This window comes from Odocoileus virginianus, chromosome 1 (genome assembly GCF_023699985.2).
Source record: "Odocoileus virginianus isolate 20LAN1187 ecotype Illinois chromosome 1, Ovbor_1.2, whole genome shotgun sequence".
NCBI lineage: Eukaryota > Metazoa > Chordata > Mammalia > Artiodactyla > Cervidae > Odocoileus > Odocoileus virginianus.
The window spans coordinates 24,422,577-24,446,510 of NC_069674.1; the positions used below are offsets into that span (position 1 = coordinate 24,422,577).

A 23,934-nucleotide genomic window follows, 5' to 3' on the forward strand; every position below is an offset into this window, starting at 1 on the left:
TTATTTAGGAAGATGTCTACTCAAGTCCTTTGTCCTTTTTTTAATCAGGTTGCCATTATGTTACTGAGTTGTGTGAGTCCAACATTTTTTATTATTATTATAAGTTTCAAATATATATTTTTAAAAACTTTAAAATATATAGCAAAGTTGAAAGAATTTCATAGTGAACATTCACCTATCTACCACCTAGATTCTACTATTAATATTTTACTATATGTATCTATCCACCTTCTTACCCATTCATCAACCCATATTGGGTATTTTTAAATGTATTTCAAAGTAAACTACAGTATGATCCCACTATATACTTCAGTAGAAATATCATTAGCTAGAGCTCAATATTTTTAAGTTTTTTCTTTTGAGATAAAATCTACATATAGCAAAATGTACAAATCATTCAATAAATTTGAAAAATCCACACAACTATGAAACCCAAACCCCTACTAAGATATATAGTATCATCACTACAAATGTTTCTCTCCTGTACCCTCCCATCAGTTCTTCCCTGTACTTCCCACCATAAGGACACAATTCTTATTTGTTTCACCCTACATTAGTTTTGCCTATTCTAGCACGTCAAAATAAATGGAATCATACAGTATATGCTCTTTTGTGCAAGGTTTCTTTCACTTATAATAGTGTTTTTAACATCCATCCATGTTATATATATATATATATATAAATCTCAGTAGACTGTTCCTTTTTATTGCTGAGCAATACTCCAAAGTATGAACAGACCACAGTTTATTCTGAGAGACACTTTGGCAAGTTCCAGTTTTAGGCATCATGAATAAAGCTGCCTAATTAAATTAATTAATGCAAATTAAATAAAAATCCCATTTTTGGTATGGAACTTGAAAAACTGAATTTTATTTATTTATTTTAAATTTTATTTTAGTTCAGTTCAGTCGCTCAGTCATGTCTGACTCTTTGCGACCCCATGGACTGCAGCATGCCAAGCCTCCCTGTCCATCACCAACTCCCGGAGTTTGCTGAAACTCATGTCCATATTTATATATAAATAAATAATATTATTTGTTCTAAATTTTATTTATTTTTAAATACTTTTTTATATGCAATGTCTATTTTGAAATATTTAACTTAATAAATCCTATCAAGAACAACCTATTCCCTTTTTCCTAGGAAATAAACCCTATTTATTTATTTATCTGGCAGCACCAGGTCTTGGTTGCAGCACATTCGATCCTTGTTGTGGTGACATGCAAACTCTTAGTTGTAGCATGTAGGATCTAGTTCTCTGACCAGAGATCAAATCCGGGTCCCCAGGATTGGGAGGGCAGAGCTTTAGCCTCTGGACCAACAGGGAAGACCTGGTTCTAAATTTTAAATGGAAATGCAAAGAGCTAAAAATAGCCAAAACAATTTCTGAATATTTTAAAAAGGCGGCTGGGGCACTCATCCTACCAAGTACCAATAGTTACTATAAGGCTACAATCCTTTATGACAGTGTAGAACTGACTGAAAAGATAGACAAATAAACCAACATAACTTACTCGAGAGTTCACAAACACCCTGCTGTGTCAAAAGACAAAGGTGGGAAAAGGATGGATGATTAAAGATCTGGAGTTGGAGTAACTGACTGTCTGAATGCAAAAATAATGAAAGTAGATCCATACATCATACTATACAAGAAAATAAATTCCAGGTAGCTTAAAGGCTTAAATATAAAACAAAAACAGCAATAAAATAACAATAAACTATGTAACTTCTACAATAAACTACTGGAAAGTATTTACAAACACAGGGTTAAGAAGAATTGCTTAAACAAAACTCCAAAAGTTTAAAACTGCACAATGATATAAATCCAAACCTCTATGAACAAAAAGAAATAATAAAAAATTGGGAAGGGAGTGGACAACTAGGAGAAGATAACTACAATACATATTTACCAAGAAAAGATTAGTGTTAAAAAAAAAAAAACTCTTAAAAAAATTGGAAAAATGGACAAAGGAAAATATGCAAAATAAGAATAGCCAATAAAGTTCTGAGATAACACTCTATCTTATTTTCCTGCACTGGCTGGAACCTCTTGCTCAAACAAGCAAATTAAACCAACACTGAGATACTATTTCATACCCATCATACTGGCAAAAATAAAAACAATTGACAATACCAAATGTGGCGAGCATGAGAAGCAATAGGCACTTGAGTACACTGCTGGTGGGAATGCAAACAAATAGAACTATTTGGAAAGACATCTGGGATACCCAGTAAAGTTGAAAATGTGCCTATCTTTGCCCTCCTGAGTATACCCTCAAGCAGCGTTTTTCAAACTATGAGTAGTTTTTTTGTTTTAATAACGTGGAATAAAGTGAAACATACCAGAACATATCAAAGACTGTGTTACTTGCAGTAGAAGTTCAGTATCACTTCCTGAGAAATTGTTATTTCAGTTATATGTGCATCTTTATTCTAGATCACAATGTATTACTGTGGCACACTGTCAAAAGGAGCTTGAAAATCAAAGCCAAGAGCTCTCACAATATGTACAAGAAAACACACAAAATAATTTCTATTTGTAGCAACTGTAAATAGTAAAAGATTATAGACAACCTAAGTGTTCTCCCAATATATGACACATTCAGATAAAGAATGGATACTAAATAACAGTTAAAATGAAAATTATCTAGCCATATTATCAACATACATAAATCTCAGAAAAATAATACTGAATTGAAATAAACACTTTTAGACAAACAATATCAGAGTGATACCATTTATATATAATTTAAAACATACAAGTGAAAGTGAAGGTCACTCAGTCGTGTCTGACTCTGCGACCCCACGGACCATACATTCCATGGAATTCTCAAGGCCAGAATACTGGAGTGGGTAGCCTTTCCCTCCTCCAGGGGAATCTTCCCGACCCAGGGATCGAACCCAGGTCTCCCACATTGCAGGCGGATTCTTTACCAGCTGAGCCACAAGGGAAGCCAAAATATGCAAAAACAATGCTAAATATTGTTTACTGATAGATACACACCAAAAAAATATGAAAGAAATTCAAGAGAATGATGACGACCAAATTCAGAATAGTGGTTACTTCAGCAGAGGGAGAGAATGAAATAGGATTAGAAAAAGAGGATAACCAGCTACCCTTCCCTCTCCATTTAAAGTAAAGCTCATTATATTCCTCAGAGAACGCAGTGCGTTTGAAATTATTTAACTGGTTATAGGTACCCTTCTTCCTATCACTGGTCTGTAAGGCCCTTTAGGAGCAAGTCCTTGCCTGTCTTGTTTCTAGTGTCTACATATACTAATATAAAGTATGTAATAATTCCTCAGTAACTGCTGAATGATTAAATCATTTATATCAGTTGGGCCTCAGTTTCCACATCTGCCACATAAGAGGGTTAGATTAAAATTCTTTGCTAATCTTAACACTATGACAATGCAGCACTGTACTATAGCAAAACTATGTCTCAAAAACACCTTCCTTCCTAGGAAAGAAGTTGACTTGGATTCATTATGTTAGGATGCCCTCTTCTGGGAAGTATAATAATTTCAAAATATATTTCACAAACATTTTATATGTATTTTGCCACTAAATCTTAAATTTTTAAATTCACTATTTCAGAAAAATACAGTGGATAACGACAGCGTAAGTTTATTTTCATTGCAGCTGTCTTCTTTCACTTAAATACAGCATATACTTTTTTAAAAAAATGTAGTACTTTGGCTATTTCTAATCATTGATTTCCTGTCCATCTTTTCCTAAGTATCTTCAAAATCAGTGTTCCTTATACAATATTAGATCCATCCAGAAAGGGTCTACATGGAGCTTTCCACACAGCATTAAATGTACAGTGTAAGATCATGGCATCCAGTCCCACCACTTCACGGCAAATAGATGGGGAAACAGGGGAAACAGTGGAAACAGTGGCTGACTTAATTTTTCTGGGCTCCAAAATCACTGCAGAAGGTGACTGAAGTCAGGAAATTAAAAGACGCTTACTCCTTGGAAGGAAAGTTATGACCAACCTAGACGGCATATTAAAAAGCAGAGGCATTACTTTGCCAACGGTCTGTCTAGTCAAGGCTATGGTTTTTCCAGTGGTCATGTATGGATGTGAGAGTTGGACTATAAAGAAAGCTGAGCACAGAAGAATTGATGCTTTTGAACTGTGGTGTTGGAGAAGACTCTTGACAGTCCCTTGGACTGCAAGGAGATCCAACCAGTGCATCCTACAGGAGATCAGTCCCGGGTGTTCTTTGGAAGAACTGATGTTGAAGCTAAACTCCAATACTTTGGCCACCTGATGCAAAGAGCTGACTCACTAGAAAAGACCCTGATGCTGGGAAAGATTGAAGGCAGAAGGAGAAGGGGACGACAGAGGATGAGATGTTTGGATGGCATCACTGACTCAATGGACATGGGTTTGAGTGGACTCCAGGAGTTGGTGATGGACAGGGAAGCTTGGCATGCTGCGGTTCATGGAGTCGCAAAGAGTCAGACACGACTGAGTGACTGAACTGAACTGAAACAGTAAAAAGAATGATACAAAATATCACCCAGCTTTAAGTCATTTAGGGGCCCAGAAAATATCAAAACCTTAAACTGGATTAAGATGATCCAGGATTGCTAGTGCCCAGGCACTAGTAGAAGCAAACAAAAATCCTCTCTAGATGACAATAATATTATTCTAGATCCCAAATTATTCTAATAATCTTCTAAACACACACACATCCAGCATTCAACCAAACAGGACCAGAACATGAAGAGAAAAACCAACATAAAGCCAGCTGGATATAAGAGGGAAAATTAATATTAAGTATGTATGAAACAAAAGTAATAGCACAAGTATATATAACTTCTAAACAAGAAAAAAATGAAAAAATAAAAAACAAAAAAACTTTGCAATCACTCCAAAAAAAAAAATCAAAAGGAAAGTAAACAGGACAAGCAGGACAATGAGAAAGCATATAGTAAATATGATAAATTTAAACCACAGTGTATCAGTGATTGTATGTGTGATGTATCAGCAATGTATCAGTGATGTATCAGTGATTACATTTACTGTAAATGGACTAAATGAGTTAAAAGTAGGTCTTCCTTGGTGGCTAAGATGGTAAAGAATCTTCCTCCAATGCAAGAGACCCAGGTTGGATCCCTGGGTGGGGGAGATCCCCTGGAGAAGGAAATGAAAACCCACTCTAGTATTCTCGCTGGGAAATCCCATGGACAGAGGAGCCTGATGGGCTACAGTCCAAGGGGTCGCAAAGAGTCGAATATGACTGAGCCGTTTAGTTAGAAGTAAAGAGTACTGGAATGGATGAAAAAGCAAAACCAAAGTTCATGTCACTAACAGTATATGCAACTAGAACCTAAGTCTCAGTGTAATTCAGGTACAAGTTGAAAATGCAAAGCTTTAAAAAAAAATCATGAAGATACGATATGAAGATATCTGAGTGCCTGTATCCTTGGCTCTTTCAGATAAGCACAGTACCAGAGTTAAGCCAAAAATGAAGATATTCCAATCCAAACATTACCTGCAGCAGCCAGATGGGCTGTTACCTCATCAGCCGCTGTGGAGTTAAGTATGTCTGAATCATCATATGAGGTGTCCTCAGGAGAAGAAGGTGAGTCTTCATCAGCACTCAGCATACTGTGTTCGGTGTAGGTGGCCACATGGACCTGCTGAACTTGTTGGGCCACTGCATGAGCTTCTATGGTAGCCATGTGTTCAGTTTGGGTCACTCCGTGCTCCTCCATGAAGATCCACTATTGGAAAAAAAGGTAAAGAACAGGATTCAGCGTGTAATACAGGTCAATGCTTAAACTAAGAAATACTTTCCTCAAGGGAAGAGGAACTTCAACAAGCCTTTCATTTTACTATATACCTCACCACATCAAGTCATAGGAAATGGGCAGCATCATTACCGTATGACATAAACATGGTAGAATATTTTTCTTGCATGAAACTATTCTGATGGAAATCCACTGTGCTAGTTTTATATTTAAAGTCACAAAACAATAATATCTTTGGTATTATCCATAATGATAAAAAAGATATTTAAAAGGTCCTGGTGACTTGCATTTGACACTGTGGACATAAAAACGTAAGTAAAATACTTAAACAGCTCCTTTGTATTTCAAACACATATAGGAGTTAAACATTTTTTTTTTTACCAAACTGTGATTATTCAAATTGGTTTTTCTGCTTATAAAACTGTGTTTCTTATATACCCTGAAATGACACAGTAACAGGACTAAGGTTTGCTCTCCTACAGACAGCACTTACGCTGTTCCCTCTTTCCCCTGCCCTAACGTACAGAGAAGTACACTATCCTTAACAATTTTTTGAAGCATACATACATATGTATGATTTAAAATAAAAATAGGTTCACAATACATGTATTATTCTGTGACAAGATATCTGGACATTTTGACATGTCAAAATATACAGATCCACAGACCTTTCTATATAGCTGAAGAATACTTCACTGTATTGATGTGCCATAATTATGCAATCAATCACCTACTGATATATAGGAAAGTGAAAGCATTAGTTACTCAGTTGTATCTGGCTCTTGGCGACCCCATGGACTGTAGCCCGCCAGGCTCCTCTGTCCATGGGATTCTCCAGGCATGAACACTGGAGTGGATTGCCATTTCCTTCTCCAGGGGATCTTCCTGACTCAGGGATCGAGTCCAGGTCTCCCAGGCACATTCTTTACTGTCTGAGCCACCTGGGAAGCAGGTTTATATAGCAGATATATAGGTAGGCAGCTTCCATATTTTTGCTACTATAAACATCAGTGAAGTGAACATCCTTTTATATCAAACTATGCATATCAGTTTCTCAAAAAACTTTTAGAAGAATTACCATATGATCCAGCATTTCCACACTTATGGGAAAGTACTATATAAGCTGGGAGAAATGAAAGGAGGGTCTGAAAGGGCTTTTTGTACACTGATGTTCACAGCAGCATTATTCACAATGGCCAAAAGGTGGAAGCAACTAACTATCCACCAACAGATGAATGGGTAACAAAATGTGGACAGACCTCCAATGAAAAATAAATTTATAAAACTAATTAAAAAATAAAATGAATTTGAACCTTAAAAAACAGTGGACACACAAACAATGGAATGTTAAGTCTTAAAAAGGGAGAAATGCAAACTATGAATAGAGGGGATCTTTCTCAACTTGATAAAAAAAAAATCTACAGCTAACATCATACTTAATGGTGATAAACTAAATAGAATTTTGAAGATTTGAGATACCCCCAGATTCATACATATCTAAAAATGCAATTTAATGCACCATTTAAGTCACGCAATTAAACATAATATATGAAAGGAAGATACCATTAAAATACCATTTTTCTATCCATTTCACTGTTCTAGTCTGAGACAAACTGCCTAGGGCATTTTAGAATTCTGGGTACTCCAAAATTGTTTTTAAATGATTTGGGATTAGATGGCATCTAAATCCTTTTGAAAAGGATTTGTATGCTATGCACTTGGCATAATGGATTTCAGTTCTTTTCTCCAGAACAGCAGTTCACAGAATAAATCAATAGGGATGTCTGTTTCACAGGCTTGTCACTCCTACCCAGAGCCTCATCTCTTTCTAGGTCTTTCCCTACACCATCCTTCAGCCTCACTAACCTGTCTGCTGACACTCTGTAAAAAGCAAAGGCAAGGCCATTTCAGACTTCTTTGAACCAGAGTGGGATACTTGTAAAGGATGCTTTAAATGGTTTCATAATTTAGTAAGCAAAACAGGTTGTCTAAAGCCAGATATGACTGGCATACACATACTGCAGGCGATTGTCATCCCCATCCCACTTAAGTCATTTTGAGTGAGGCATTCTAGCTTTCATCCTCAAAAAGTCAGATTCTCTGGAGAGCAGAAAGGATAGGAACTTCTAATAGATAAAAACATTAGATAATATGAAAATTTAAAAATAGCACAGGCTATTACCAGACATTCAGAACTCCTGGACAAGTTACTTAACCTCTAAGCCTCAATTTCAACCTTTTAATTTTTTTTTAAATGATAAAGAAAAGTAGTATCTTGGAGGAAAGTAGTACCTTTCCTCAAAAGGAAGGGGGTTAAAGGAGATTTTCCAGATATGGTGAAGAACACATAAAAGCTCAACACTAATTATTATTAGTGCCAGAATTCCTATGTCTTCATGATTCTATCCTTCTTGACACATTACCTGACTAGCCTCTCAAGCACTGGGCCTCAGTTACCTCATCTTTAAGCTATACATTCATCTCTGAGGATACAGCTTTCTTGCTGGGGCTGCTGCTGCTTAGTCGCTTCAGTCGTGTCTGACTCTGTGCGACCCCGTGGACTGCAGCCTGCATGGCTCCTCTGTCCATGGGATTCTCTAGGCAAGAGTACTACAGTGGGTTGCCACACCCTCCTCCAGGGGATCTTCCCAACCCTGGGGTAGAACCAGAATCTCCTGCGTTGCATGCAGATTCTTAACCACTGAGCCACCAGGGAAGCCCCATGGCTTTCTTAATTGCATGCACAAGATTTTGAGTCAAGCATCTAAAAAGACTTTATTATATTAATTTCAGCAACTCAAATACTAGACTCCAAAACATTAACATAAGGAAATTATAGGGAACCAACACCTCTAACATAATTTCATGAGAATGCACAAAACAGAGAATGGACCCTATAGTGATTCCTCTGAATAGATACGAAAAGCAAGATGAAAGGACAGACAACATGTACTTGTGATTCTAAACATCATATCCAAATAAAAAGGCATGTCTATTACCTGGAACCAGTGATGTTCAGCCAGTGAGTTACACTCCATTTTTAAAAAATCATTCCCCCCCAAAATAACACAACTTGGTAGCAATTTTATTAAAGCCTGTTTCTTAGCCTAGGTCATCACGTGCGGTGTAACATATACTTCATCTGAAGGTTCTTCTTTAACATATAATCTATGAGGGATTGGGGAACTTCCCTGTGCAGAAGACATGGGTTCAATCCCTGGGTCAGGAAGATCCCCTGGAGAAGGAAATGGCAACCCATTTCAGTATCTTGCCTGGGAAATCCCATGGACAGAGGAGCTTGGCTGGCTACAGTCCAGGGGGTTGTAAGAGTCAGACAGACTTACTGACTGAGCACACATGCATAAGGGATTGGAGAATGGGAATTTTAGACAGACGAGTTCCTATTTTTGCCACTGTGGACCAGAAGGCATGGGACTAAAGATAATGGAAGAGAACTCAGAAAAACAGATTTTCTGGTCAGAAGCATCCTGTTAGTTGCAGTCAACAGTATGTAAGGAGCTACTGGAATTTGGATGAAACGTCCAAGGGCAGTTAAATTTAGTCTAATTCACACATAATGAGATTAAGTGTAGAGTATTAAAAAAAAAAAAACACACACAACAAAGTTGGAAAAGCAGGCTGAGAAATCCAATCAAGGTATAACTAAAAGTAAGAGAAAAAGCCTTAGTCTCATCAATAGAATTATCACATCAAAAGAAAAGCTACTAGAACAGCTTGGGGGAAATTCTCAGAGCAAGACTATGTCCACAGACAAAACCAGGGACAGAAAAGCAGAGAGGTTCAATTTAATTCATAGACATGTCCAGAATCTAAATTCATGACTAGGACAGAAATTTTACTCAACAAAACAGCCTTTCCCAAAAAAGCCTAAAGCCAAGGACAATAATCTGATTCTTGAGGGACACATGGTAATGGATCAAAATTTTACCACAGCAGGAAAAACTTTAAAACAACTGCAACAAGAAAGTCACAGTGAAAATAGAAACAAGGTAAAATGTGGTTTAATTCTGAGTAATAAATGGAGCTCAAGAAAAGAGGAATCCATTTGACCTTCCTAGGAATTTTCTCCTTCAAACAGCCTAAGGGTGTTAATAGGACTTGCAGAGGAAGAAGAAAACACACACACACACACACACACACACACACACACAATCCTCACATCACTGGGGTCTACAAAAAAAAAGAACAAGCCATAGTCATGATGTAGCTTCTTGCTTTCCACTTTCAGACTCCAACTATACTCAAAAAATCCAGCAGATTAAATATAACATAAAGTAGAATGTAAAAGTTATGAACCCTGGCAATGTAAAGGCAAAGGTCAGGCTGAGAGAGGTAAGGAGACAGGAGAAGGTAGAGAGGTTGGGGGATGGCTGGGAGCGTAAATCCTATCTTTATGCAGTGAGGGAACCAGAGCAAGAACAGAGATCTCAGTATCACAATGCAACTCAGAAACAGGGGAAAGGAAGGAAGCAGAGTGAGGTAAAATGCCCCAAGCTTGATAAATCAGGAAAAAGTAGTACAGGTGTATTTTCTAAAGTTATGGAGGTAATACTGTTTGATAATACTATAAACAAAATAGTTAAAACTATAAACAGAAACAGTTAAAGTAACTGTCTCTAAACAGTGGGACTAGGTGCAGGTGAAGAGTGTGGCAAAAGGCCATTGATTTATTATAAAGCCTTCTATTTGAACTTTTATCATAGGAATGTATTACTTTGAAAAATGAACCTTAAAAACAAATAACCACAACATAGCCTTCCAAACTGATCATTTTGAAACATTAAAAATTAAACATGCTAGAGCAAACCATCACTAGAAAAATCAAGTGCCTTTCTCATGCTCAGATCAAGAGAGCAGCACAGTTCAAGTTTAGAAAAGTCTTACCTTGAGTAAGGCTAACTGCCTAATTTATGACTAGAATCACATAATATTTTTCATTCCAATGTGGATAAAATTTGTAAATATTCATTAGTAACAACCGAAGAGTCCACATACTGCTTTTATACATATGTGAAAAAACAAGCTTTAACATACAACTTCATAATGCCTTCAGGGTGAGTGGACGGTTTTGTGAAACCAATATTATAAGTTCATGGAAGGCAGGGCCTGGGTACTAAGGTCTCTATGAATAGCAACCATCATAATTTGTTCCCTAATAAATGCTTATGGGTAATTGGTTGCACATTATAATTAGTAAAGCTAGACCCAGGCAATTACAGTTTCCATTAATTCTCCTATAATACTGTGCTAGCCATTCATCTCTTCTCTCAACTTCCAGGCCTTCTATTCTATACCGGTACTGAAATGTAGAGAGCAATTCTGGGCTGCGTCGGCGAAGTTTATTTACCAGCTTCATGTTAGGTTTCACCAAGGAGAGACAACAGGTTAAGATGGGAAGAGGTAGAGAGAAGGGACTGCCTTGCAGTTTTCATTCCTAATCGAGCTGCTCCAATGACCAAGGACAGCCTCATCTCCCAGCTCCAGCTGTGCCCCGCTCTCCCTGTTGGCTGAGCACCAGCTGCGTGACATCCCACTCGGAGGTGAGACTACCAGCTGTGTGGGGGCCCCTCTGAACTCTTAGGTTCTTCTAGTCTGTTCCCCCAGCCCAAGGGGAGCTGGGGTAGCTGCTTCCCATGTTACCTGAATTAACTCAGTGTCTGCTTTTGCTCTTCTAGTCTTCCAATGCCTGTGTAAGCAATTCCAGAATAAAAGTCACTGAAATACCTCACATGATTTACAGGTTCTGACTGATACAAAGGGAAGCAAATATGTACCTTTGTGGAAATAACTCAAAAGTGTCATAAGCAGCAAAATTTTATATTGATTTAAGTCAATACAATAAAATGTACTGACATTTTTATACTATCAATTAAGTGATTCGAAGGACATTTTTATAAGGACACCACTATAGTTTGTTTCCATATGCTGATGGAAGCTGAATACAAAATCTTGAGTTTGATTAATCATTAAAAAGAGGCTAAGTTAAGAGTATAAAATGCCTCAGGAAGAGAAAAATGGGACACAGAAGTGAGAGGGGGGTACAGACAGGAAGAGAAGTAGGAGTTATACAAACACACAAACTTTTATCTGTTTATGAGTCTACCTTCTTACCTGCTCTTTTAATAAAGTACTTAATAAGTTTAACATTCCAGCAAACCTCAAAATCAACATCACAATAATAAATAATAAATAATAAATGCCTTTTTATGACATTTATGGAAATAACAGTGACAATCACAAAAAGATCTGTCATTATTCAATAAATATACTGAGTCCAGTGTCTGGACAAACAAAATGTGGTAGGAGTGGCAGCTTTGACCTTTATCTGCCACTCTAATTTCCTGGGCAGACTGACTATACAGATAGATCTATGTATATCTACCGAAAATCAATTAGGTACTAACTATAATTTCCAGTGTGGCTTGCAGAGATTTAGAGTTCTGTTTTCTTATTATACAACTAGGCCCAAAGAATTCAGTCCAAGAGTATGCCAAGGGTAAGCAAAGCGTCCTCTCCATTCCACCCCATTCCTGCTTGAAAGCTCATCCTCTTCATCCATAGCAGAGTGGTTAAGAGTGCTAACTCTGAAGCCAGAGTACTGAGTTCAAATCCTTGCTCTGCCACTCACTATCACCTTAGACAAGCTCCACTTGACTTCTACACCTTAGTTTTACAATCTTTCAGTAGGGGAGATTAATAGAAACTACTTCACAGAATTATTGTAAGGACCAAACGACTTTTTTGGACCAACTTATATAAAAGGGCTTAAAATGGAACATGGTATATAATAAGTGCTAGTTAAGTGTAACCTATTATTTATTACTAGTATTACTATTCCACATAAAGACAGTTTTATAAAGCATAGAAATGTCAAAGCGAAAGTTACAGGATTTATTTTTACATTGGGAGAAAAGGTGCTTATAAATCGCAAATTGGGAGCTTGTGATCTAAACAAAGCTGAAACACTAGAGGGTGCCACAACCAAGGAAAAATGTAAGGAAAGCACAGCGAATTTCAAGCCGTGCTTGAAATTAAAATTCTTCGACTGGAATAAACATCCTTCCCTATTAAATAGGTGAATCTACTCTACCAAATGCTTCAAAATACATCAACTCTTCTATAGGTTCTATACAGTACTGCTTTAGAACCTATAGAAGAGTTGATGTATTGTCCAATAGGAATTTCTGCAATGATGGAAATGTTCTCAATTTACACTGTACAAAATAATAACAGTCACTAACCACATGTGGTTAACTAACCACATGTGCCTACTGACCACATGAAATGTGACAGTTAGTTTTAAACAATTTTAATATAAATAGCTACAAGTGGCTGTGACTACCACAATGAACAGTACAGTTCTTCTACATTCTATTTTTAAGCTTTGAAATGACTTGCTTCTAATCACTGTTAAAGAAATTTCTAATGAAGTAGGTTCATACAATATTTCAAGCAAATCCATCCCTTGTGATAATTCAACGCTGCAAAGACTGTCTGCGTTGCTCCCCCACCCTAAAGGTGTTCACAATCAAAAGCAAAGCTTTCTTTTACTCATTATAGAAATTTTGCCTACCCCATTCCCTGACTGTATTTCTTGGACCCTGGGTTAAAAGAGCTTAAAAAAATAAGTACAAATTGATAACATTAACTTAGAAGGCTTTTTGCCTTTAAAAAAACCTTTTCCAGGACTTCCCTAGAGGTCTGGTGGTTAAGACCCTGTGCTTCCACACAGGTTCGAACCCTGGTCAGGGAACTAAGATCCCACAGGCTGCTCCCAAAAAGACATTTTTTTTAATAAATAGAAACATTTTCCTTATAAAAGAAAAAATCATATTCTAGTGATAATCATCACCAAAGGCTAAGGGAGCACTAGAAGAGAGGACTACAAGGACACTGAGCAGGAATCGTGAAGGGGGTGAGTCTTCAGCCAGGAGTCTGTCAGGCGCCAGAGCAAAAGAAGGGGGCTACAGGCTGAGGCAACGGCTTGTGAAGGCACGTGGCACAGCAAGCGGACCGGAGTGAATACCCAGACAGCAGACTCAGGAGGAGTCGGGGGACCAAAGGCACATAGCTTTCAGCTGCCTTCACACCAGATTCTTTCTTTACACTGTAATTTAACCTGCTGAAAAAAAAAATGATTCTAAGGATAATGCTGACCCACCTGTCAAAGAGGAAAGTCGTCTCCACATTACAGCTTACAACCCTGTGTCTGTCACAGTGACCTGAGTGAGAAGGTACCTAATGAATGTTGATGACAATGATAAAAAGGATTAGAAAATGCATTCTCAAATATTCAGATGCTTATCAACAGCTACAAATATCAATTAAAAGGAAGTGAGTTGCTGAAGCTATCGCTAGATCAGAAACATGGTGGATAGGAAGGAAGCTTAGTATACCCAGGCATTTTCAAATGGGTAAGAATGCAGCTGGCTCTTTTTGCAGAAAAATCATGTGTCCACAGCTGCTCCCCAAATTGCCAAAAAATCAAATAAGTAGCTGTCATGTGACAGCAGGATTAGAGGCTGCCTCAATTTCCATTAAGGAGAAATAATATGAATTGCCCCAAGTCCCACCCCTCAGTCTCACCAGCACAAAGGACACTTTTATTCAGATCCTGCTTACTGTGAAATATAGCATTGTTGCCTGGCCGCTTCTGTAGTGGGCCTCGAGTCTGCTGGATTTGCCATTACACAACCAACATTCAGTTAAAGCCGTTTCTTAGATTTTTCAATACATGATTTTTCTTTTGAGATAACTAGGACTTGCTTCTGGATAAAACTGTGAATATATATGTGTCAATACTATGGATCCAGAAACCTCTGGAATCAACCATTCTCTCATCCACTTCACAAATATTTACTGAATCTTATCGGGTACTCCTAGATTATTTTAACACACTATTTCAAGAAAAACTGGCAATTCTAATTTTAAAAAATTATCATAAAAGTGACACATGTTCTTTTTGGGTAACTGAAAAAACACAAGTCAGAAAAAAAAAAAAAAGAAACAGAAATCAACACCAACACCACCTGAGACAGCCACATTATCAAGTTAACAATTTGGCGTGCATGCTTCTGGGCTTCCCTGGTGGTCTAGGTAGGGGTTAAGAATCCGCTTGACAATGCAGGATGTGCAGGTTCAGTCCCTGGATTGGGAAGATCTCCTAGAGAAGGAAATGGCTACTCACGCCAGTATTCTTGTCTGAGAAATCCCATAGACAGAGGAGCCAGCCGGGCTACAGTCCATGGGTCCCAATTGTCGGATACCACCAAACAACTAGACAACAATTCATGCTTCTAGCATTTTCCCCTGAATTTCTTACATGGTTGCTTTGTGTTCTGTTTTTTTTTTTTTTTTAGACAAAAGTGAGGCTATAGTGTATATATTGTTTTAGAAATATTTTAAAATTTACTATATAACAGAATTTTTTGTTATTAACATTTAACATCATTTTTTTTAATGTTTAAAGAGCATTCCCTATAAAAATGTATAGTAGGATTTTACTAACTCCCTGAAGTTAATTGTTTAGGTTGTTTTCAATTTTTCACTACTGTAAATTGCATTGTGATGACAAGTCTGATATTCAATAAATATGTTTAATAAATGTGTAAATGAATGGTTTACTAAGTTAAGTCTTTAAGTACATACCCAATTATTTCCTTAGCTCTTAAGAGACATAAAACTTTTGAGTATTCATACAGTTATAATTCTGGACACGGCTATTAAAGAAGGCACAGAAATATAATGTGGTAAAAACAGTAATCTAAACATAAAGATAAGCACATAATACTTGAGGGATGGAAGACAAACTAAAAATATTAACCATAATGATGTAAAAGTAAAGTGTGGCTCCCAGAAGCTGGAATATTGGAAAGAAGGTTAGCACATGGGGCACTTATAATGCCATTTTACAAAATGGCAAGTTGGTGGACTGAAAGTTGATGAATCAAAAAATAAGTCTATCAATTTGAAACTATAAAGATAATTAATGAAAGAATTTCAAAAATATAAATATCAAATAATGGGGGATGGAGAAAGGAGGAAATAGAAAAAGTGACTTAAATTCTTATTTTTCATACTAAAAAAGTCCACAGATATAGTCTAAAGTTGTTAATTCAAGAAACAGAAGTTTACACATATTATTAATATAGCCTCATGGAAGTAATTCTAAGAGAAGCTAAAAACAAATAATGAAATTATTTTTAAAGGTTGTCTCTGGACCATAGGGCTACGGGGTGGGAAAGAGAGAAAAGGGAGGAGACTCATGTTTTTTCTCAATCATAAATTTTCCTCCACTATTTAATTTGTTAGGAAGAACAAAGAATACCCTGATATAATTGGCTGAAAAACCAGTAATTATCCACTTTGGATCCCCTAACTATATATATCTTCTTATCTTGATAACCAGTCAGACCTAGATGCTCACAAAGAGTTATCTTTAACTAGATGTCTAAGACCTTGGAGGCCATCTAGTCTGATTTTCTCATTTTACAGATTGAGACCCAGAAAGGCTGAGATCCAAAGTCACAGCTCGACTTGGCAGCAAAATCAAAATCTGAACCCACATCTCTGGCCTTCTAATTAAGTGCTCCATCAAAGCTCCCTACTTTGTCCCAGAGCACAGTCTCTGACCATAACATGCTTGGGCATGTTAACTCTATCCCACACTATCCTGTGTATATCTTCAACCCAAGATTTGGATCTTACCAATCTGATCACATGGACCACAGCCTTGTCTAACTCAATAAAACTATGAGCCATGCCGTGCAGGGCCACCCAAGACAGACGGGTCATGGTGGAGAGTTCTGACAAAACGTGGCCCACTGGAGAAGGGAACGACAAACCACTTCAGTATTCTTGCCTGGAGAACCCCATGAACAGTATGAAAAGGCAGAAAGATAAGACACTGAAAGATGAACTCCTTAGGTCGGTAGGTGCCCAATATGCTACTGGAGATCAGTGGAGAAATAACTCTAGAAAGAATGAAGAGACGGAGCCAAAGCAAAAACAACACCCAGTTGTGGATGTGACTGGTCATGGAAGTAAAGTCCGATGCTGTAAAGAGCAACAATGCATAGGAACCTAGAATATTAGGTCTATCAATCAAGGCAAATTGGAAGTGGTCAAATAGGAGATGGCAAGAGTGAACATCAACCTTTTAGGAATCAGTGAAGTAAAATGGACTGGAATGGGTGAATTTAATTCAGACGACCATTATATCTACAGCTGTGGGCAAGAATCCCTTAGAAGAAATGGAGTAGCCATTGTAGTCAACAAAAGCGTCCGAAGTGCAGTACTTGGATGCAATTTCAAAAATGACAGATTAATCTCCACTCGTTTCCAAGGCAAACCATTCAATATCACAGTAATCCAAGTCTATGCCCCAACCAGTAATGCTGAAGAAGCTGAAGTTGAATGGTTTTATGAAGACCTACAAGACTTTCTAGAACTAACACCCCAAAAAGATATCCTTTTCATTATAGGGAACTGGAATACGAAAGTAGAAAGTCAAGAAATACCTGGAGTAACAGGCAAATCTGGCCTTGGAGTACAGAATGAAGCAGGGCAAAGGCTAATAGAGTTTTGCCAAGAGAATGCACTGGTCATAGCAAACACCCTGTTCCAACAACATAAGAGAAGACTCTACATGTAGACATCACCAGGTGGTCAGTGCTGATATCAGATTTATATTCTTTTCAGCCAAAGATGGAGAAGCTCTATACAGTCAGCAAAAACAAGACCGGGAGCTGACTGTGGCTCAGATCATGAACTCCTTATTGCCAAATTCAGACTTAAATTGAAGAAAGTAGGGAAAGCCACTAGACCATTCAGGTATGACCTAAATCAAATCCCTTATGATTATACAGTGGAAGTGACAAATAGATTCAAGGGTTTAGATCTGATAGAGTACCTGAAGAACTATGGATGGAGCTTCGTGACATTGTACAGGAGACAGGGATCAAGACCATCCCCAAGAAAAAGAAATGCAAAAAGGCAATGGTTGCCTGAGGAGCCCTTACAAATAGCTGTGAAAAGAAGAGAAGTGAAAGGCAAAGGAGAAAAGGAAAGATACACCCATTTGAATGCAGAGCTCCAAAGAATAGCAAGGAGATATAAGAAAGCCTTCCTTAATGATTAATGCAAAGAAATAGAGGAAAACAAGACTAGAGCTCTCTTCAAGAAAATGAGAGATACCAAGGGAATGTTTCATTTAAAGATGGGCAAAATAAAGGACAGAAATGGATGGACCTAACAGAAGCAGAAGATAGTAAGAAGAGGTGGCAAGAATATACAGAAGAACTGTACAAAAAAGATCTTCACGACCCAGATAATCACAATGGTGTGATCACTCACCTAGAGTCAGACATCCTGGAATGAGAAGTCAAGTGGGCCTTAGGAAGCATCACTACGAATAAAACTAGTGGAGGTGATGGAATTCCAGTTGAGCTATTTTAAATCCTAAAAGATGATGCTGTGAAAGTGCTGCACTCAATATGCCAGCAAATTTGGAAAACTCAGCAGTGGCCACAGGACTGGAAAAGGTCAGTTTTCATTCCAATCCCAAAGAAAGGCAATGCTAAAGAATGCTCAAACTATTGCACAATTGCACTCATTTCACACACTAGCAAAGTGATGCTGAAAACTCTCCAAGCCAGGCTTCAACAGTATGCAAACCGTGAACTTCCAGATGTTCAAGCTGGATTTAGAAAAGGCTGAGGAATCAGAGATCAAATTGCCAACATCCACTGGATCATGGAAAAAGCAAGAGAGTTCCAGAAAGACATCTACTTCTGCTTTACTGACTGTGCCAAAGCCTTTGACTGTGTGGATCACCACAAACTGTGGAAAATTCTGAAAGAGATGGGAATACCAGACCACCTGACCTACCTCTTGAGAAATCTGTATGCAGGTCAGGAAGCAACAGTTAGAACTGGACGTGGAACAACAGACTGGTTTCAAATAGGGAAAGGAGCACATCAAGGCTGTATGTTGTCACCCTGCTTATTTAACTTATATGCAGAGTACATCATGAGAAACACTGGGCTGGATGAAGCACAAGCTGGAATCAAGATTGCTAGGAGAAATATCAATAACCTCAGATATGCAGATGACACCACCTTTATGGCAGAAAGTGAAGAACTAAAGAGCCTCTTGATGAAAGTCAAAGAGGAGAGTGAAAAAGTTGGCTTAAAACTCAACATTCAGAAAACTAAAATCATGGCATCTGGTCCTATCACTTCATGGCAAACAGATGGGGAAACAATGGAAACAGTGACAGACTTTATTTTGGAGGGCTCCAAAATCACTGCAGAGGGTGACTGCAGCCATGAAATTAAAAGACACTTGCCCCTAGAAGAAAAGCTATGACCAACCTAGACAGCATATTAAAAAGCAGAGACATTACTTTGCCAACAAAGGTCCATCTAGTCAAAACTATGGTTTTTCCAGTAGTCATGTATGGATGTGAGAGTTGGACTATAAAGAAAGCTGAGCACCAAAGAACTGATGCTTTTGAACTGTGGTGTTGGAGAAGACTCTTGAGAGTCCCTTGAACTGCAAGGAGATCCAACCAGTTCATCCTAAAAGAAATCAGTCCTGAATATTCATTGGAAGGACTGATGTTGAAGCTGAAACTCCAATACTTTGGCCACCTGATGAGAAGAACTGACTCACTAGAAAAGACCCTGATGCTGGGAAAGATTGAAGGCAGGAGGAGAAGGGGGACGACAGAGGATGAGATGGTTGGATGGCATCACTGACTCAATGGACACGAGTTTAAGTAAACTCTGGAAGTTGGTCACGGACAGGGAGGCCTGGCATGCTGCAGTCAATGGGGTCACAAAAGCTGGACACAACTGAGCAACTGAACTGAACTGAACTGAAAGGTCAGTGAATTTGCATTATAAAACATGCACATTACTGGGATGGGGAATACATGTAAATCCATGGCTAATTCATATCAATGTATAACAAAAACTACTGTAATGATGTAAAGTAATTAGCCTCCAACTAATAAAAATTAAAAAAAAAAAAAAAAAAACATGCACATTGAATTGATTTTTCAAACTACATCTGCAGTCACTCATCCCAGTCCCTCTAACACGCCTTCCAGTCCCCTCACCCTTCAATGCCCACCATCACTGCCTTAGTGTGCGTGCTCAGCTGCTTCCGTCATGTCCCACACTTTGCAACCTTATGGACTGTACCAAGTCAGACTCCTCTGTTCATGAAATTCTCCAGGCAAGAATACTGGAGTGGGTTGCTGTGCCCCACTTCCCGACCTGGGATCTTCCTGACCCAGGGATCGAACCCACATCTCTATGTCTCCTGCACTGGCAGGCAGGTTCTTAACCACTAGCGAAAGAATAGTTTCTACAAACTTGGTAGACCTGACAGCATTCTTCCATGCCACAAGAATGAATGTAACTCATAAGCTGCCAAGGCAATGTCTTTCAAAGCCACTGTCTTCCGTGAACACCAGGACAGTCAACTGGTTTCATGTTTTTCTTCATTTGTATTAAATGACTTATTTAGCTAACCACCCACGCCCACTTCCAAAAGGTGGAAACAGAACAAAATTGTTGTTTTGTTTTAAAAAAGAGAACAAGGGACTGACTTTTGGGGGGAAAAAATGAAGAACTGAGCTCACATTTTAATGCTTGTAATCATTATACCATTTTATAAAAAATATTTTAAATTGAATTTTAAATGGTATGAAAGTCCCTACTATTATTATTTGCATAGATTATTTATGTAAATTGAGAAATTTTTAAAAAATGTAAAAATGGGAACCAGATTAGTCACTAGAAATTAAGTATATGCAGAAGGGTCAAAATCTAAAAACTAAAACCCCAGTACTGAATGCATTTTCTATAAACTGTGCATAATTTATGGATATTGTATTGTCTCATTAATTTAAAGTAACACCAGCCCAGAATGGATGCATGAGACAAGTGCTCATGACTGGTGCACTGGGAAGACCCAGAGGGATGGGATGGGGAGGGAGGTGGGAGGGGGGATCGGGATGGGGAACACATGTAAATCCATGGGTGATTCATGTCAATATATGGCAAAAACCACTACAATACTGTAAGTAATTAGCCTCCAACTAATAAAAATAAATGAAAAAAAAAAAAGTAAATAACACTGAATGTTTAAAGCATGCTTTCTCACACATGGAGTTGCATATAATGAGATCAGTGGGGCCAACAGGAATACTGATTAATATTGAAAAGCAGGCTGAGCAGTGAGCCTAACACTCATCACTTCCTGGTTTACTTCCTGCATTTTACTTCCTCCGATCCACTCTGAAACTGAATGCTAAGGGACACATACATACAGTTTGATGGTGGCAGCATCAATTGAAATTTAAAAAGTCAAACAATGTATATGAAAACACCTTGTAACTGCAATATGCTACAGAAACATAAGACATTATTTTGCTTTAATTTACTGTGGAGCAAGAAAATGAAGCGGAATCAGAAATGACTGTTGCCCTCTGTCCCTGCAACCATCCATCCAGCACTGGAGTACCAGGATCATAAGGGTAGGATCATAAACAGTTCCAGGTCTATTCAGAGAGAAACCACATAAACCAAAGTGAAGTGAAAGTGAAGTCGCTCAGTCATGTCCGACTCTTCGCAACCCCATGGACTGCAGCCCACCAGGCTCCTCTGCCCATGGGATGTTCCAGGCAAGAGTACTGGAGTGGGTTGCCATTGCCTTCTCCGATATAAAACAAGCAGCTCCTCATATCTGTTTTGTTTGGTTTGCACTGTTTTTTGTTTGGTTTTTTAGTGTGAACGAATTGCCAACATTTTAAAATAGGGAAACAAAATAAAAGCTCCAGATTTCTGACTTTTCTTAAAAAATCAGGACAATCTGGATAAGCCAGTAAGCAGTACTGTGTTAAAGCTTGGGCTGGAGAGTCAGTTCTGTCATTTGCTAGAGCGGTTACACTTAACCTCTCCATGTATAGCAGTTACCCTATTTATAAACTGGTAATAATGTATTAATACCTTCATCATAGTGTTAATGTCAGGATTAAATGAAATTAAGAAATTAAGGACTCAGTAGAGTGCCCCCCACCTCCATTAAATGCTAATTTTTATTATCATTTCAAACTGGCAAAAACTGATTAACTGGAGGGAGAAGAACATGCTCTTACCAACAAGATATCATTAAGATGTCCACTCCTGGACTGCCTTGACCATTTACAATGCCCACTCAATCTAGCAATGGAGACTGCAAACTCTAATAGCAGCAAAGACTCAACAATGCAATGTATAAAAAGGAGAGGGTAGATAATCTAATCAATCAACAAATATTTAAGAAGACATATAGATAGCTAAAAAGCCCATGAAAATGTGCTCAACATGCTTAATCATCAGAGAGTACAAATCAAAACTACAATGAGGTATCATTTCACACCAATCAGAATGGCAATCACTAAAAAAAATCTACAAACAATAAATGCTGGAGAGGGTATGGGAAAAAGGGAACTCTCCTACACTGTTGGTGGAAATGCAGAGTGAAGAACGGTTTAGAGGTTCCTTAAAAAACTAAAAATAGAGCTACCATATGATCCATTAATCCCACTCCTGGACATACATCTGGAGGAAATCATAATTTAAAAGATAAATGCACCTCAATGTTCATTGCAGCACTATTTACAATGCCCAGGACATGGAAGCAACCTAAATGCCCATTGACAGACAAATGGATAAAGAAGATGTGGTGTATATATACAACAGAATATTACTCAGCCATAAAAAAGACTAAAATAATGACATGTGCAGCAACATGGATGGACCTAGAGATTTTCATACTGAGAGAAGCAAGTCAGACAGAGAAAGACAAATATACTATATTGCTGATATGTAGAAACTAAAAAGGAGATGCTGGAGGAGACACTTGAGAATCCCTTGGACAGCAAGGAGACCAAAGCAGTAAATCCTAAAGGAAATCAACCCTGAATATTCATTGCAAGGACTGATGCTGAAGCTCCAATACTGCGGCCGCCTGATGCAAAGAGCTGATTCACTGAAAAAGACCCTGATGCTGGGAAAGATTGAGGGCAGGAGGAGGAGGGGGCAACAGAGGATGAGATGGGTGGATGGCATAACTGACTCAATGGACATGAATTTGAGCAAACTCCAAGAGACAGTGGAGTGCAGGGAAGCCCGGCACGCTGTAGTCCATGCAGTCTGGGCTCAATGAAATCATTCCTTTCATATACATCTCAGCTATCTGGGCCAATACCCTGTCACAAAGAGTTGGACACAACTCATCGACTGAACAACAAAAAGGGGGTACAAATGAACTTATCTACAAAACAGAAATAGTTATAGATGTAGTTATAGATGTAGTTATAGATGTAGGCAACAAACTTATGGTTACCAAGCGGTAAGGGGGGGAATAAATCGGGAGACTGGGACTGACATGCACACACCACTATATATAAAATAATTAATAAGGATCTACTGTACAGCACAGGGAACTCTACTCAATAACGAGCCTGTCGGCTTAAAAAACAGTCACAATCTTAAAGTTGACAGTTATGTTTTATTCAGCGGGAATTTTTAGGACTTCAAGCCCAGGAGACAGAATCTCAAATAACCCTGAAAGAACTGCTCCAAGGAGGTGGGGGGAGGTGGGGAGTACAGAGAGTCAGGTTATACAGAAGTCTGAAACAAAGGGCAGGTAGTCTGATCATCAAAAAGTATTTTTGTGAATTAAAGAAAACCGGGTATCTCAAGTTAAGGAATTTGGCACTTTTCCCTTTTCTATGTATGGGAAGATGCAAGAGTCTGGGCTCATGGAAATCATTCCTTTCATATGCATCTCAGCTATTTGGGCCAGTATCCTGTGTTTTTCCTCAGTGCTCACTGTAGGGAGTGGCTGCAGCCTCATGGCTGCCAGATCACAGCTATTATTTTCCTTCCTGGTTGCCCTTAGGGCTCAGAAATTCACATCTGGAGGGTCAAAACTGCTGATGACTGTGACATCCTTGTTTATTGATATGGCAGGAATACTCCATTTCTCAACCTATATGGGAAAAGACAAAGAGTGGATATATGTATATCTATAACTGTATATCTATGACTGTGACATCCTTGTTTACTGATATGGCAGGAATACTC

At 38.2% G+C, this 23,934-nt stretch overlaps 1 protein-coding gene across 6 annotated transcripts in view; it reads right to left on the reverse strand.

Moving 5' to 3' along the window:
- The window catches only part of NRF1 (nuclear respiratory factor 1), a 118,788-nt gene that overhangs the window by 68,519 nt on the left and 26,335 nt on the right, over positions 1-23,934 (reverse strand). For 4 of the 6 annotated variants that reach the window (XM_020874653.2, XM_020874657.2, XM_020874658.2 and 1 more), the window contains exons 2-3: positions 13,953-14,029; positions 5,512-5,743 (exon numbers count right to left, since the gene is read on the reverse strand). In XM_020874653.2, the coding sequence (XP_020730312.1) occupies positions 5,512-5,734 (223 nt within the window). In that variant the 5' untranslated portion in view covers positions 5,735-5,743; positions 13,953-14,029. The remainder of the gene's footprint in view (positions 1-5,511; positions 5,744-13,952; positions 14,030-23,934) is intronic. The other 2 variants (XM_020874655.2, XM_020874656.2) reach the window with 2 other exon arrangements.